The 17,033-nt window shown below is 41.5% G+C and overlaps 3 protein-coding genes across 4 annotated transcripts in view; 2 read left to right on the top strand and 1 right to left on the bottom strand.

The window, feature by feature from the left end:
• Window positions 1–6,024, top strand: part of LOC120418658 (methylcytosine dioxygenase TET) — a 224,238-nt gene extending 218,214 nt beyond the window's left edge. For both annotated transcript variants that reach the window (XM_039581105.2, XM_039581104.2), the window contains 2 exons: window positions 33–1,704; window positions 3,790–6,024. In XM_039581105.2, coding sequence (XP_039437039.1) covers window positions 33–1,704; window positions 3,790–3,828 — 1,711 coding nt within the window. In that variant the 3' untranslated portion in view covers window positions 3,829–6,024. The remainder of the gene's footprint in view (window positions 1–32; window positions 1,705–3,789) is intronic.
• Window positions 6,025–14,213: 8,189 nt separating this feature from the next.
• Window positions 14,214–15,546, top strand: LOC120418673 (probable tRNA N6-adenosine threonylcarbamoyltransferase). The gene is made up of 2 exons (XM_039581122.2): window positions 14,214–14,443; window positions 14,500–15,546. The coding sequence occupies exons 1-2, from the start codon at window positions 14,329–14,331 to the stop codon at window positions 15,426–15,428; spliced, it is 1,044 nt and encodes a 347-aa protein (XP_039437056.1). The 5' UTR covers window positions 14,214–14,328; the 3' UTR covers window positions 15,429–15,546.
• LOC120418674 (uncharacterized) lies at window positions 15,530–16,310 on the bottom strand. The gene is made up of 2 exons (XM_039581123.2): window positions 16,022–16,310; window positions 15,530–15,958 (listed from the first exon to the last, which is right to left on the bottom strand). Exons 1-2 carry the CDS (start codon window positions 16,196–16,198, stop codon window positions 15,587–15,589), a joined length of 549 nt encoding a protein of 182 aa, XP_039437057.1. The 5' UTR covers window positions 16,199–16,310; the 3' UTR covers window positions 15,530–15,586.
• Window positions 16,311–17,033: the final 723 nt, after the last annotated feature.

Raw genomic sequence — 17,033 nt, 5'->3', positions numbered from 1 at the left:
TAACGCAAAATTTCGCTTCGTCCCTTTCACAGATTCACTACCGAAGTTCGCGTGCGGTCCACTCCGTTGCAACCGTGTCGGCGGCACGGCAAGAAGCGTGGCAATGGCAAGGACGAGAAGAACAAAGACGGAAACAGCTCGAACAATGAGGATTCCGTGCCGGAAACGCCGCCACCTCCACCGCCGCCGACCAAGAAGGAAAGCAAGTCGAAGAGCAAGAAGGGATCGTCAAACAGTGGTGCGACCAACACGACGACCAACAGCAATGGTAGCAACTCGAACGGCAGCAACAGCAACCAGAACAGTCAGAGTTCGACCGGATCGGGCTCACCGCGGGCGCAGACCCCCGGTAATAACAGCACAAAGTCTAGCGGATCGGCTGGAAGTGGTAGCGGCGGCGGCGGTGGTAGCGTTGTGCCGAATGTTCCTAACAAAGCTGGCAATGGGCAGGTACCGGCAGCCGTACCAAACAACGGTTCGACTAGTGCGTTCACGGCACCTAACAATATCAACTCTCCGAACAATAACGGAGGTACGAGCACGCTGGTTGACATGGCGTCCATGATTGACAACTTTACGGATGCGCAACTTCAGTCGAATCAGATCTCCAGCACGGTGCTTGACTCGCCGTACAGCTATGACTACAACACCGGTCAGTACATCGACAATCGGCAGTACTACAACAACTGGCCAACGGATTACTACGGCAACAGGACTGATCCTAGCAAGATGTTGGGAAGAAACGAGGAGATCCCAGACACTACGACTCGTCCAGGCAGCAACAGCAGCAACTCTGCGTTCAGCCCAAGCATCCCGGACCCAACAAAGACGCCAACGCCGATCCACATGGATGACTACAGTGCAACCAAGTTGAGTCAGCAGCAAAGCCAAAACACGTACCACACGCTCCAACAGCCAGAGCAAGGCTTCGTCAAGCCCAAACCTCCAGATTACAATCCCGGCTACGGCTACCACCCGAACACCGCCATGAGCTACGGTTACCATCCACCGTACACCCCGTACGATCCGTACCAGAACTACAACTACGGCTATCCCCCGCAGAGCTACCACCCAACATATCACAACATGTACCCTGCCACGCAGACCCAACTAGCGGGAACCGGTCCCGCGCCTCCACCACCGCCAACCGCGGTCATCCCAGCTCCACCACCACCCTCCAACTGGAACCTCTACCCACCCCACCCTCACCACCAATCCCACATCGCCCCAACTACCGCCTCCCAGCTGCACGCGTCCCACCTCGGTTCCAAGCAGCAAGATCTCACCCCGGTCATGCAGCAGGCCGTCCAACCGCCGGCCCCTCCCCCACCCCCGAAGGAAACCCTCGGCGAGGTGACCGAATCCAACGAGAACACCGACTGCTTCGAGGACCCCCAGATGGGCGGAGTGGCGATCGCGCTACCCCACGGCAGCGTCGTCATCGAGTGCGCCAAGCTGGAGATGCACTCGACGACGGCCGTCAAGAAGCCGAACCGCCTCAACCCCACCCGGATGACGCTCATCTTCTACCAGCACCGGAACCTGAACCGGCCGAAGCACGGTATCGCCGAGTGGGCGGAAAAGATGCGCCTCAAGAAGCTGGGCCTGGCGGTGAACGACCCGATCGACGACAAGGACATGCTGCTGGACGACATCAAGGCGGAACCGCTGGACGAGCTGCACCACATGCGGCACATTGGGGATGTGAGTAGCTTTCGTTGAATAATCATTAACTTCTTGGAACCGAATTGAACGAATATCAACAATCTTTATATAAGTCATCAAAGATTCAATGTTTCCGTTTAAATTTGGACGAAAAAAGACCAAATTTATGTCAAATTTAGTTATTCGATTTAGTGACTTAACTCTCATTAAAATGAAAGAAAGTCTTTTCATAACAGAATTTGGACAACAATAGACCAAATCTTGAGTTTCTTTTTTTTTTTTTTTTTTTTAAAGCTCCAATAAACTAAATTTTCAGTTTTTGCTTTTTGTGTGTTTTTTTAATACTACTGGCTCAAGACGGTTTCAAAAACATCCAAAAGGCAAAAACTTTGGTTTATTGAACCTTTAAAAAAAAAACTCCTGAAATGTAGGTTAAATTTTAGGGTTCGCTTATCAACCTGCGTTGAAGTCTCCCCGGAAAAATGCTCAAAATTTTTACTTGGGCAATTCAATTTCAAATCTGCAACGATTTGGGTGATTTTTTACCAAGGTCATTTTGACCCAAAAAGAAGCCAACTTCGATTGAAAACTCAAAACCTGCAATTTATTTGAATCAAAAAATACAATTTTGAACACTTTTTGAAAAACTCTAATGAAAACCCATTAATACCTGAGCAATTCTCTACGAAATCGGTCTTTTTCTTATTTTTTTTTTATCCGGCTGAAACTTGTGCCTTCGGTATGCCCAAAGAAGCCTTTTTGCATCATTAGTTGGTCCAAACAATTTTCCATACAAATTTTGCTGCTGTCCATACAGAAATGATATATGAAAATTCAAAAATCTGCATCTTTTTGAGGAATGTTTTTTATAGATTTGGTGTCTTCGCCAAAGTTGTAGGTATGGATAAGGACTACACTGAAAAAATGATACACGGTAAATTTTTTTGCTGATTTTTAATTTTAGTTTTTGTCACTATAACTTGATTTGCAAAAAAAAACATTAAAAAACACATTTTTATTTTCTGATATGTTTTAGAGGACATCAAATGCCAACTTTTCAGAAAATTCCAGAACGGGGAAAAATTCTTTGACCGGGTTAAGAATTTTTGAATCAATACTATTTTTTTTATAAAATCGAAATATTGGTCGCAAAAAAAAACGAATTTGCAATCAAAAAGTACTTTAGTGAAATTTTGATAAAGTGCACCGTTTTCATGTTTTAGCTATTTTTAGGTAACTTTTTTGAAAATAGTCGCAATTATTTTTTTTTTTTAATTTAGTGCCCCTATTTGCCCACCATTAAAAAACATATTTTTTGAAAAGCTGAGAAAATTTTCTATATTTTGCTTATTTGAACTTTGTCGATACGACTTTTAGTTGCTGAGATATTGCTATGCAAAGATTTAAAAACAGGAAAATTGATGTTTTCTAAGTCTCACCCAAACAACCCACCATTTTCTAACGTCGATATCTCAGCAACTAATGGTACGATTTTCAATATTAAAATATGAAACATTCGTGAAATTTTCCGATCTTTTCGAAAACAATATTTGTTTAAAATCAAAACTAACATTTCAAAAGGACTTAATATTGAATTTTTGGCCCCGAAATATCAGAGAATTGCTCACCTATCTCATAAAAACACTTTTGTGGGAAAAGTAGGACGAAAAAATAACAAAATATCAATGTAATTTTTACATTTTTAACTAAAATTTCCTCTTATTTTTTTATGAAAATAAAACAATGAAATATAAACAAACATGGCGATTCTAATTTTTTATTAATTTACTGTTTTAACGGAAATGAGACGAAATTAGTCCAAAATTTCAGTTAAATTTAATGGTTTTTAAGTTAACATTCCCAAAAAAAAAATACACAGCAACAAATAGTTATTATGTTCGACAGCTTGCCAAAGTTGTTTTTGAAGCAAAGTTTGTTGTAGTGTAATACCTTTTTAATAATTAATCAATTAATTATAAGCAAAGTTTTACACTTTTTAATTCAAAGTACGACTAAAATAGCCCAACAGTCAGTTAAATTTCAAGTTTCGTAACTTAACGCTCGTTGAAGTCTCCCGCCAAAAAGGTCACTTATTAACTCCCCTCCCTCTCCCTCCCCTTGCAGGAACACGACATGATGGACGTGGAGTACTCGGGTGTCTAGTGGTGAGAGAAGAATCTGCCGCCAGGTCGACCAACACTGGACGAGCAGATTACGGAAAAAACCACCACCCCCAATACCACCAACCCCTACTCGGCATCGGCCCTGTCGATGCCGGCGGCGGCGTCGGTTCCATTGGTGTCACAGCAGCAGCTGCCGCAGCAACAGTCTAGTTCCAGATCGTACCACCACCAGCAGGCGTCGCTGTCACACCAATGGCTTCCCCCGGCGGGACTGCAGAGCCAGTCGCACCACCACCATCACCACCACGATCGGCACGATCCCAACCAGTACTACTACTACTACTACTATTGAGCGGAAGCTGTGCTGCGGATCTTGGTTGATGAAAGGTTCGGACCTTCGAGAGGGAGAACAATACACGTACGCTCCAGTATTTTTGAACGAAAGGAAAGACAAAAGACAAAACACAAATTGGTTTGTTCTTTTTTTAAGCTTAAGATTTATGTTTTTTTAAAAAAGGTTAGTTTGTTGTACTATACATTTTACTTTGTGATAAGCATTTGGGTTGAGTTTTGCCCAGTCAGTGCTCAAATCTCTTCTCACTTGTTTTAGTTTTATACTGTGAAACCTCAAAACAAAAATCTCAATTTCTCGTTAGTTTCTCAAAGATCAAAACATACACAAACAAGCACACCCTCACTAACACACTCACACGCTACTCTGTAAACAGAAAAAGGGAGTATATCAAACTTTTGAACAGAAATCAAATATTTTAGAGAAAACGAAAATAGCAAATTTAACGTAAACAAAAAAAAAAAACAAAAAGTCTATATCGAAGCCAAAAGTACAAAACAAACAAATTGTTAACACTCACACAAACAAGCAAAAAAAATCTGACTGTTTGATCCTCACACACACAATCTTGAACCTTCTCGAAATTGTGTTAAAAAAAATGCGAGAAACCAACAAATTTTCTTTCCAAAACTTCAAAAATACTTGCTGTTCGCGACACACTCCTGCATTAATCTTCTTGATTCTTTGCTGCTTAGTAAAACAAAAAGACAAAACCATCAACAAAACTTACTACCAAAATGACGCAAAACAAACAAACGAAACTGCTCTCGTTCTAAAAGAAAGAAAGAAAAAAACTCTCAACATTTTTTCCCCACGGGAAACGGAAAACCAAGTTCTTCCTGCCCCCCTTGGGAGAACACACAACACGTGCGCTCTAGCTCCAATTTACCGCGCCAACTTTGCTTCTAAGTGAAAGATCACACACTTTTTAAACTAATCAATTCGAAGCTGTTATAGAATTTTGATTTTTCTGTACATACGAAACCCCTTTTTCCAATCTTTACTCGTTCTTAGGCCAACCAACTAGTAATATTTAAGATTTTTCCCATAATTTTATACACAAACACACACATTTCCTAGGTTAAATCATTTCATACTTTCCCGCCGTCACGTCATTGACGGTGCCTCCCCTCCCCCATTTTTTATCTAGTTTGTTAGGTTTAATGAAAAAAAAGTACGCAAGTAAGAATCGCAACAAGCAAGCAAACGCAAATGCTTTTGCAGCGAACGGAAATATTTCAAAGATGGAAAGTATTAATATTTTAATTAATGTAGTTTACTTTTTTCTTGTTTTTGTCGTATTTTTGTAGTATTTGTACACAATTCTTTTTAAAAATATTTATCGTTTTACCACCCCTTTTAAAAGTAAAATCGTCGTGAACTGAAACAAATAAAAGACAACACAACACACCCCGTGAAGCCGTAACTCGAATCAGTTTTATCAAATAAAAGAACTGAGCAAAAACAAAACAAACAAATGCCCCCCTCCTCCCCTATCTCATCGTAAGTTAGGATGAAACATGCTAGTTTTTCTTTTTCGTTTTTTTGTTTAATTCTGCAAAGGAATCAAATCATCAATTATTTAAAACCAACTCTTATTTAACTATTTATTGCAACACTCACACACGGTAACGAAGTGAATCTATTCAAAGAAAATCACAAACAAACACACACACACTTAAGCATATAAGTACAGCGATTATTCGTCATTAAAATTATACGTTAGTTTGTAAGAGTATCATTTTTTTGCTTCGTGCACTCGAAGTAGTCTCGTACCGATTAAGTTAGGATCGCGCTTAAGTTTTGGCCATACCAAGAGCAAATCCAAACATTTCTGTTGATGTTTGTGCTTTTAATTTTCCCCCTTTTTGCTTTCTTTTCTCACGAAACGCGTTTATTTCGTGTTCTGCTCCCAATTAAAAAAACAAAAAAAAACATATGGCAACAACAAACCATTATTAGTAGATGTAAAAACAAAACAAAACACGTAGAAATGTTATTAAGCAAAACAAAACGTAAAATATGAACAAATAATGAGCCCTACAATGAGAGAAAAAGTGCGGTGCGAGAAAGACATTGTGTAAGCATAGTGCGAAGTAGGAGAGGACAAATTTGCCATATTGATTAAACATTATAGAAATGCCCCCGTAAAAAGAAAGCATGCGTTAGGTAATGAATACTCAACACACAAACACACACGGAATACGTGGAAAATTATTTTACAATAAATGAATAAAAGCAGTTTTTGATGCAAAATTTCCGATTTGTTTTATTTTTTGTTCCATTTTTTGTTTAGTTTCAGCGTGGATCCATTTTTACCAATTGGTCCCACCAAATTTGAAAGTGAAAGAAAAATCGAAGAACTGAGAGTTGAAAAAAAACTGTTTACCGATCAAACTCCGAAAGTTACGTTTCAAACAATAAGCTTGATTCACCTGTTAACCGATATCAATCAAACTGTGTACAGAGCAAAAGTAAACCCTAGTGATTGTACTGATTTATCATAAATAGAGAGAGAAACGTAGCATTCACACACCCACATATACTGTAATAGTGAGTAGAACAGAAAAGTGATTCTCTTTTTCCCAAAAGGCGAGATCCAGCAAAAATCGAAAAACGTGAAAATGTAAGAACAAATCGAAAGATGCCATATTTGAGTGTAAAATATTGTTAAAAGAATAAAGAGAAAAAAAACGCTGCAAAAGCAGCGAAGTAAGATAGTTATATATTTTTCGGAAACAACCAGAACAAAATTGACAACAATGTGAAACTTGAAAAAGACGTTAGATATTGAGAAAATTAATATACGTATTAAACATGAGATAGGCTTGTAGTAGATTTGGAAGATTATTACACTTCGCCCAGGAGAAAAAAAGCTGCGCGAGCAAAATATACCAAAAGAAACTGTTTATTTCGTTCCAATCCTGAGAGAACGTATCGTAGTAGAAAACATCTCATCAAACTCTCGTTTGAGATTCGTTTGATATTTGCTATTCAATTTTACCCCCTAAAAAAATACATACACGCAACCACAGAAACACACACCACATAATACCGAGTAATCTCATATGCTTCGAAGAAAGTAAAGTAGTTCTTTCACTATTTACCACGTTTAAAGCAACCAGCGGAAGAAGAAATCCCCACAAGAAAGGAGCATACATGCGATGCCAAAAGAGGAGAGAGAGGAGTATATTTTGTAGAAATTCAAAGCAATCATGAATAATAAAAGACGCTGAAATGAATAATCGAAACGTCCTCTTTTTGCCCATATACAATAATTTGAAGCAAAAAGATTAAAAGAAAAAAGAAAAAAAATTCAGAATGATCTCATATCATAGCGAGAAGCGCGACGCGAACTAAATGAGGATAAAAAAAAGACACTATGACGAACTAACTAAACGCGGCGACCACTTTGTCGCAAACGATTTCGTTACTTCTTCTGAGCTAATGAACTAATGTAAAAAGAAAAGTTAAAAACAAAAAAAAAGCCGCAGCTTTAGCGCAAAATTTCCGAATTGCATAAAAATAACATCAAGAAAAAAAACACAAAAAGAACATAGAGATTAGAGCAACTCTTCCAAGAGAAACAAAAACATGCAAAACCTACTGAACATAATTATTCGTCATGATTTGATTGCACCGTGTCGTTTAGAGACGGAAGAATAAAGTTAGGCACAACGGTGCAAAAAGGATGGTATTTATTGTATGCATCAGCAACCACGTGCTTCGGAAATAAGTAAAAACACGGATTCAGGCAAAATGCAAAAAAAAAGAATGAGCAAAAAAGCAGTGAAGCAAACGGAAAACAATATTATAAGTGATGATGAACGGTTGGATGACGAGACGCGAGGGAGAAAAACGCAGAATAAATAAAGCAAGAAAAAAAAACAATTATTATGAACATTATTATTAAACTATTATATATTCTTATTATATTTAGTGGAGAAGAAAGGAAAAAATAATGAAAGTGAACTTTTTTTTTGAAAACTAATGATGAAAATAAAGAAACATTGTATAAAATAATTGTGACTTTCATTGCACAGTTTAAAAAAGCAGCATTCCGAAAACTTCTTGAGTCCTTTTCCGAATTCCGATTAAGTTTCGATCAAACTGACATTGTTTGTTGGATTGACCCCAAACTTTATGCTTCCCCTCGAATTTGAGCCTAAACATACCATACCAATCAGCATAGTGCACCAGGTACGCGTGCTGTAGCAAGAAGACGCTTCCATTTTTCTCGATCTTGCGCTGCTACTCTCCAATTTCCCAGGTTACAGATCTTCCGGATGTCACCATTCACTTGGTCTCCCCACCGTGCGCGCGGTTTCCCTGATCTTCTGCCTATTCCGCCAGCAGGTTCAGCGTGGTCAAAAAGCAGTCTGACAGGCTGGCTCTCGTCCATTCGGGCGACATGGCCGGCCAACCTAAGCCACCCGATCTTCGCCTGGGTGGCGATGGTCGGTCCTCAAAAAACGCGTGCATTTCGTGGTTCATGCGTCGTCGACTCCGTCAGACACTCCACCGTAGATCGTTCGTAGCACCTTCCGTTCGAAAACTCCAAGGGCACGTTCGTCCTCCTGCCGCATCGTCCAGGTCTCGTGGCCATAGAGGACTACCGGTCTAATCAGTGTTTTGTACATCGTCAGCTTCGTGCGGCGTTGCACTCGATCCGATGTGAGGGTCTTCTGTAATCCGAAGTACGCACGGTGCCCAGCAAAAATACGAGTCCAGATCTCTTTGCTGGTGTCGTTGTCGGCGGTTACCAGCGATCCCAAGTACACGAACTCGCTCACCTCCCTCAACTAAGAGCGTCCAATTTCCCGTCCCGGGAAAAAAATTCCCGGGATTTCCCAAAAAAAATATTTCCCGTTTCCCGGGAAATTTGTAAATTTCCCGGGAATTCCCAAAATTCAAGCGGAAGTATACATTTTTTTAAAATTTTTGGAACTATTTTTTGAAATTGCTCTGAAAAAATAATAAATGAACAAACTCAACATGATTTTGTTCAATTAAATGTATTGTTTGGTTTATATATACAGCAATACCCCACGAAAACAGCAAGGAAAAAAACAAAAGTGCTAGGATCGGGCTCAAAATTTTTCTGGGGGTTCCCTGGCCGAAATAATTAGACCCGTATTTTTTTTTTGGCCATTAGGGTGACCTACGCCGTCTTAGGGTGGTCTGAAAAATTGCCATTTTCGTCGATTTTCGCAAAAACCACTTTTTTCAAAAAAAACATAACTCCTCGCCATTTCAACCGATTTCAATTGTCTTATACGCAAATGAAAGGTGATAAGTTGGCCTTTCAAAGAAAAATAATAAGAAGTTTCAAAAATCTAGCCTAACATATGAAAAGGTCGAATGAAACTTTAAAATGCCGTTTTGACGGTGTCTGGACCAAAGAGCCTATGTCTGGAAATATTTTTATCGGAATCCCCGAACATTTTTACATAACATATTAAAAAATGGGAGGAGTTCATTCACAGGATTCCGAGATATGATTTAAAAAATATAAAATCCGTGTTTTTCGACGCGCCGCGCGCAAAAACACGAAAATGACAAAATCGGCAAAAAATCAACTTTTTCCACTAAAACTGCGATAACTTAAAAATTTCAGCGATGACCTATACATGTCTGGGTACCAAAATTTTCGTAATTGAAAGACGCACCTTTTCATATGTTAGGCTAGATTTTTGAAACTTCTTACTATTTTTCTTTGAAAGGCCAACTTATCACCTTTCATTTGCGTATAAGACAATTGAAATCGGTTGAAATGGCGAGGAGTTATGTTTTTTTGAAAAAAAGTGGTTTTTGCGAAAATCGACGAAAATGGCAATTTTTCAGACCACCCTAAGACGGCGTAGGTCACCCTAATGGCCAAACAAAAAAATACAGGTCTAATTATTTCGGCCAGGGAACCCCCAGAAAAATTTTGAGCCCGATCCTTGCACTTTTGTTTTTTTCCATGCTGTTTTCGTGGGGAATTGCTGTATAATTAATCAGATTATCAGAAATTATGATATAAGAATTATTTCTGATAATATTAATTTTTGAAGCAACTGGGAATTGATCTTGCTTAATGAGTATTAAATTTTTACAATTAGGTAAGCTTTTAACAGATTGATGTTATTTCTTCAAAACAATATTAACTCCTTACCTCCAAATTAAAATTGAGATTTTTTACGTTTTTGTTTACCATGATCAAATGAGATGAAAATCGAATTTGTGCAAAAAGAATTAATTCAATTGGTTGAATACCTAGTACCGTCAGTGGGGGTGACATTGGGTCTGGGGGGTGAGATTGGGTCAAAGTATTTTTTTTACGGATTTTACCATTTCTCAGGTACTTCTCAATGAAACTAAATTCTGTTAAAAGGGTTGTGCAAGGGACACCTTAAGATGACTTTGCTGAAAAAATCTCGTTCCTAGAACAAATCCTGTCATTTTGGCAGCTGTCTAAAGTTGAGGTACTTTTTTGGACAAAAATGACCTCTCGAAAAATTTTGTTGGAATTGAACAAAAAGTACCCAAATGTTTGAAAATCTCTACTTCAAACATTTTAGCATGTCAATACGATTCCCTCGAACAAGAAACACTGTTGGATGACTTGTTTTTACCATATCTTTGTATTTGAGCATCATTTTAGTTTCATTTGACCCAATGTCACCCCCTCTAAGGGGTGAGATTGGGTCAATTTTCAAACGATTGCCATTTAAGGTAGAGTCCACTGACTGACGGTACTAAAGAAATTACAATTTTAAGTAAAATAATTATGGAGCAACTACAGGTGTTAGAGGGTTGAATGTGAAAAAATAGAAGACTTTTTGTGGAATGATGTTATATTATCGTATAATTTAAATCATGTTGCAAGTTATAAAACGTCCATTATGAAAGGGTGGGTTTCTCTTGATTACTCCAAAGTGTTGAGTTTGACTGTTCAAAACGTTCTGATTTTATTGTGATCGAAAAGTCCCCCAGAGCCTCACACACGAGGTACTGAGGTTTTGCTTACAGAGCATTAATCGAGCTACTTGCTTTAATCGCGGCGAGGTAAACGAAGTTTAGCTTTGTTCGCAGTTTGGGTTACTGTTGTCGGTTGTGCTGACGATGTTGGTGGCGTCGATCAATTATGCGGAAAGCAATTTCCGTAACTTGCATAATAATACAAAAAAAAATCATTGAAAAATTACCTTCTATTGTTTGTTCTAAAAAAAAAAGCAAAAATATATTCAAAGTTTGCTTCAAATATTTGAAAACATTGGATTGTTTAGAGTAAAACCAACACTGAAAAGCTTTACCATTTGTTCAAGAGCTGAAACCAGTATTTGTCATGAAAAACATAATTTCTGCATGTTTTTTTCTCATTTCAATAAACTGGTCACAGAGGCAAGTTTAAAATTTCTCATCAAAAAATACCAAAATACATTTTCTTGTAGTTGAATGATTTTTTACATGCAGTCAAGCTGTTAATTGATCTTTAAACTTATTTAAACCATTAACGTTGATGTCCTATACAATTTTGTTGCATAATATTAATTTAAACCAAGATCATAACAATTTTCAATAAAATTAAAATTTCCCGGGAATTCCTGGGAATTCCCGGGGTTTCCCGGGAAATTGGCTGAAAAATTCCCGTTTCCCGGGAAACTTGTAACCCCGGGAAATTCGACGCTCTACCTCCAACTCATCATCATCCACAGCAAGAGGGATGATACATGGGGGGCCGACGTCCTCCGAACCCCATCCTGTACTTCGTCTTCGTCGTATTCATATTCATTATCGTGCATAATCTGCCATAGCTGCTCGCGGTCGACATTTCTCGAGGATTTGTCGGAGACAAAATATTTGGTCCGTGGTAGCGCGTGCTCCAGAGAAACCCGCTTGGTAGGGCCTCACGAACATCCTTGCATGGGGTGACAGCTGACGGCAGAGGATCTGGGGAAACTAGCGCTAGTTTCTCTCCTCCATATTTGAAGAGATCACCGGGACTTGCCGGCAGCTCTGTTGTTCTTCAGCTTCCTGATCTCCTAAATACAAAGCGCCAGCTCCTGTTACGTCAAATCAAGCTCACATTTGAGATTTGAGCTCAGTACACACACTGGAACAAGCCCCTGAATGCCCACCAAAAAGCCTTTGTTGTTACATCCTAATGTAGGTACAAACAACACACCACATCTGCTTCAGTGGAGTCGCATGTCGGCGGTTGGACTCGCAATCCAAAGGTCACCAGCTTTTTTGTATCCGGAGTTCTTCGACTTGTGCACTGCCGTTCTACGCATAATTGTCCCATGTCAGTTTTGGTCGATTTTGACTTTATGACATTTTTAAGTTTAGTTTGATGTGTACTTTAAGAAAAACACATAAAATCTGGTACTTTGTTCGGAAACTCATTAAAAACAACACCAAGTCTGTTTGTCCCATCGTTAAACCACAGACAAACAGACGTGACTCTCCATACAAATTATTATTGAAATCCATCGTCCTTCATCAAACCACCAAATCACGGCGACGCCAGCGCTGCCTGGTGAGCTGATGCCGAAGCGCAGCCCAAACATACCAATACCCTTCACTGTCATGTGTCATGTCAATGTATGCGTGAGACAATCAAGCCATAACGATTGTAAACATAATCAGCTGATCGAAATAATTTTGTTGTTGCTGATCGTCAGTACCCGATGAAAAACATAAAAATCAACACCGATGGCCGAAGATGACGGTGGGTCGGTTCCACGGTTGGTTCCGTTTCCAATGGAAGAACTTCATGTGCCAAATCATGCGGCAGCATCAGCACCGACGCAACACAACCGCAACGACAGAGAATAAAAAACTGGTCCTCCCGTTGCTTCCAAGTTCTGTCGAAGATTCCTCCTCCACCGAAATCTCAATACCCCTGGTCACGAAAACACCAGTAGTGACCGCTGAAATAGAAAAAAATCCAATTCAAATCTACCAGAATTGGTCCCCATGATGGGCGTTTGGAAACATCCGCGGGGAACGTGTCCACGGAGCAGTTAAGTTGCGCCAAACAACAAAAGCAAAAAGTCGCAAAGATTCCAAAAAACGCTACCACAAAATCATACATCGAAACAGAATCAAAGAAACTCAACTGTAGAAGAAGATTGAGTGGCGCCCACGATCGACGCAACATCGCCAAAAGGACGACCAGCAGCAGAAATCTGAGCAGCAGTCCACGAAGGATAAGCATCAGGTTGCTCCGAAGGAGATGACTCCACCATAGGATCCGGCTTCCTCCGCAGTATCGGGCGCCTCAGCAGCAGCCTCAACATCGGCGGGCTGTTGAGAAGTCCTCCCGGGTTAATAGTGGGGCAAAAGGTATGTCTTCGTTAGTCAGCCGCTCATATGACCCTGACCAAGACTGCCCCAATCTTGTCCAGCAAAGCCTGGATTGTGGATCATCGTTAGAATTCTTGAATTCCATCATAATTGTTTTGTTTTCATTTGCTGCCTCACACGTGCTCAAGCTCAACTTAAAAACACACATCACACACACTAAGAAAAGACGGGCGAGCTGTCACGACAGCAGCGACATCAGCGCCGGGTGAGTGGATGCCGAAACAAAATTGCATTTGAAATAACCGTTTTAGAAGGACGATGGTTTGGCACTCGAGTGTCCCGTCTGTTTGTCCCATCGTTAAACTTCTACGCATAATTGTCCCACCAAGTATTTTCTTACACGGAATCATTAGTTTTACTAAACATTATGTCTTGTTTACCATTTGTAAAGCAAGAGAATCACAAAAAAAGGTGATAAACTGCTAACTGGGGTGATTAGGGACACATAGGGCGAATAGGAACCCACGGGACAATTATGCGTAGAAACACAGAAATCGGTCGAAAAATTTCAATCGCGTTTTTCTCAGTTGCACTTTTTTGAACATGGGACAATTATGCGTAGAACGGCAGTGCAGGTGTCACCAAAATTTATACAAGTTCAAATTCTACGTTCCTCAACCCACCACCAGGCAGCGCTCTCGCATTCGTTTCACATCCATCTTCTTCTGCTCTCATTGTCTGTGGGTGGACGAAACGTCAAAGCCGGAATTCCAAAACAAGACCAAAACAAGACACAAATTCAATTCAATTCTGCTGCGTTAGCCGAAAATTAATTGCGCCCGGGCGGATATTCTCAAATTTATTGCATTAGTCAGCAGCAGTACAAGTGACAAAATGGTGATCGCGATCGGCTTCGAGGGAAGTGCCAACAAAATCGGCGTCGGAATCGTCCGCGATGGCGAGGTGCTGGCTAACGAGCGTGAAACCTACATCACGCCCCCGGGCGAGGGTAAGTGGATCGCATTTGGGGGAGGTTCGTTTTAATTGTGAGGTGTTTGATTGTAGGGTTCCTTCCGAAGGAGACCGCCCAGCACCACCGGTCCAAGATTCACGACATTCTGAAACGTTCGCTGGCCGTCGCCGGAATAACTCCGAAGGACATTGACGTGGTTTGCTACACCAAGGGACCGGGCATGGCGCCGCCATTGTTGGCCGTGGCCATCGTAGCCCGCACGGTGGCACTGATTTGGAACAAGCCGATTTTGGGCGTGAACCACTGCATTGGCCATATTGAGATGGGTCGGTTGATTACGAAGGCGGAGAACCCGACGGTTCTGTACGTGAGCGGGGGGAACACCCAGGTCATCAGCTATGCCTGCAAACGGTACCGAATCTTCGGCGAGACCATCGACATCGCCATCGGTAACTGCCTGGATAGGTTTGCGCGGATCATCCGCCTCTCGAACGACCCGAGCCCGGGCTACAACATCGAACAGATGGCCAAGAAGGGCACCAAGTACCTCCCTCTGCCCTACTCCGTCAAAGGGATGGACGTGAGCTTTTCGGGGATTCTGTCCTTCCTGGAGCAAAAGGCGCGCCCGAAGGCTAACCAAAAAAAGAAGCAAAAGACAACCGACGCCATCCCGGAGCAGTTCTCCGACGAAGACCTGTGCTTCTCGCTACAGGAAACCCTGTTCGCTATGCTGGTCGAAACCACCGAACGGGCCATGGCCCACACCGGCTCGCAGGAGGTCCTGATCGTCGGCGGTGTCGGGTGCAACGAGCGGCTTCAGCAGATGATGGGCATCATGTGCGAGGAACGCGGCGCCAAACTGTTCGCCACCGACGAACGGTTCTGCATCGACAACGGCGTCATGATTGCGCACGCCGGCTGGGAACAGTTCCGCAGCGGAACGCGGATGGCCTGGAAGGACGCCACCATTACGCAACGGTTCCGCACGGACGAGGTCGAGGTCACCTGGAGGGATGACTGAAATATTTTGCGGGAACTATTTGGCAGTAACTCTTTAAAGACTTAAAGTTGAATAATACTTCTATTTTTGAGAAATAAATGAACTCGTTGGTACATATAATAAAATCTTGTTATATAAAGCTAATCAAATGTTTATTAACAATCTAATCCCCCCGCTCTCTACAGCTCACAATTCGCGTACAAACTCGGGCTGGCCGGCTTTCCCAGCCCCATGCTAATGTCCACGTTCGGCTTCTCGCCCTCGCGCGCCAACCTATAAATGCTGTTGTGTCCGGGCTTCATCTTGACCACAATCTTCGGATCGACCTTGCCCGTCTCGCGCTGGACAAACTCGCGCAACAGCGGCGGCAAATCAATCTCGCTGGGAATTATCTTCTCGGTGCGGGCCTGACCCTGGCAGTACGCTTCCTCCTCGTGTTTGTGCAGCAACCGATAGTCCGCCTTGTACGAAACGCTGTCGATCTCGACCAGCTTCGGATACTTTCGGCCGCGGAATGTCTTCTCCACCGTGACCTTCACTTTGCGTGTTTCCTGAAATTAAATCGTCGTTTTGCTTAATTCCTAGTTGATTCTCCATGTGACAATCCCACTTACCTCGTTGGGCAGAGCGTCAACCTTGACGATGCGCATAAAGCTCGGTTCCGGATACCGTTCGAACATGCTGCGAACCACAACCCGGCCAACGCCAAAGTTCTTCAAGTTTCCGACGATCTCCCACAGCGTTTTGCCCTTGAAGTCGGTGGTCCTTCCGATATACTTTATCGTTGCCATTTTGCGGACACTTTTTGCGTTGAAAACTCCCGAGGATTTTAGAAAATTTCTTGATTTTGCTACAGAAACAACGAGTTATGTAAAATTTGTTTTGATACAGCCGAGCGAAATGTCAAAATAAGCCGCATGCGTGCACAACAATAACATGTCAAAATTTGGACATGCCTATGTGGTGGATTTTGCGTTACAAAGTTCGACACGCTTATTTTAAATAACGCATTTTTGAGTTCGCCTCATCAAGAATGAAAAAATATTTGTTTTTTTTTATTTTTTTTGCCGGGGCTCGTGGTGTAGGGGTAAGCGTGGTTGCCTCTCACCCATTTTTCAAGACGATATTTGTCTGATCACGCCTTCCGTCGGACGGGGAAGTAAATGTTGGCCCCGGTCTTACTTAGAGGTTGGGTCGTTAGCTCAGTCCAGGTGTATGAGTCGTCTCCCTGGTCCAGTTTCGGTGGAGTCGCTGGTCGGTAGTTGGACTCATAATGCAAAGGTCGTCAGTTCGAATCCCAGGGTGGCGGGGGCCTAGGTGTCAAAAAAGGTTTGGATTGTCTCACCGTTTCAAAACTTCGGACACCTAGTTTTCGAGTGCTGTAGAGCGAACAATTTGATTTGATTTTTGGCACAAAAAAATTACTGAATTTCAGCAACATAATTGTACTTCTTTTACTGAATTTCAATTGTTCTGACAATCATTTTACTGGCAGTTCAGTTCAACGTTAAGCCGCTGCAAATATTTTTCAAAGCTTCGAAACATCGAGGTTTCGTATAATCGATTATGGACTGTACTGCTGTAATTCTAAATTTATTTTCCTGAAGCTTGAGAATAAGCAAAATA

Source organism: Culex pipiens, chromosome 3 (genome assembly GCF_016801865.2).
Source record: "Culex pipiens pallens isolate TS chromosome 3, TS_CPP_V2, whole genome shotgun sequence".
NCBI classification, from domain to species: domain Eukaryota; kingdom Metazoa; phylum Arthropoda; class Insecta; order Diptera; family Culicidae; genus Culex; species Culex pipiens.
Note: the sequence above shows the minus strand (reverse complement) of the source record. Positions and strands in the feature narration are given on the sequence as shown.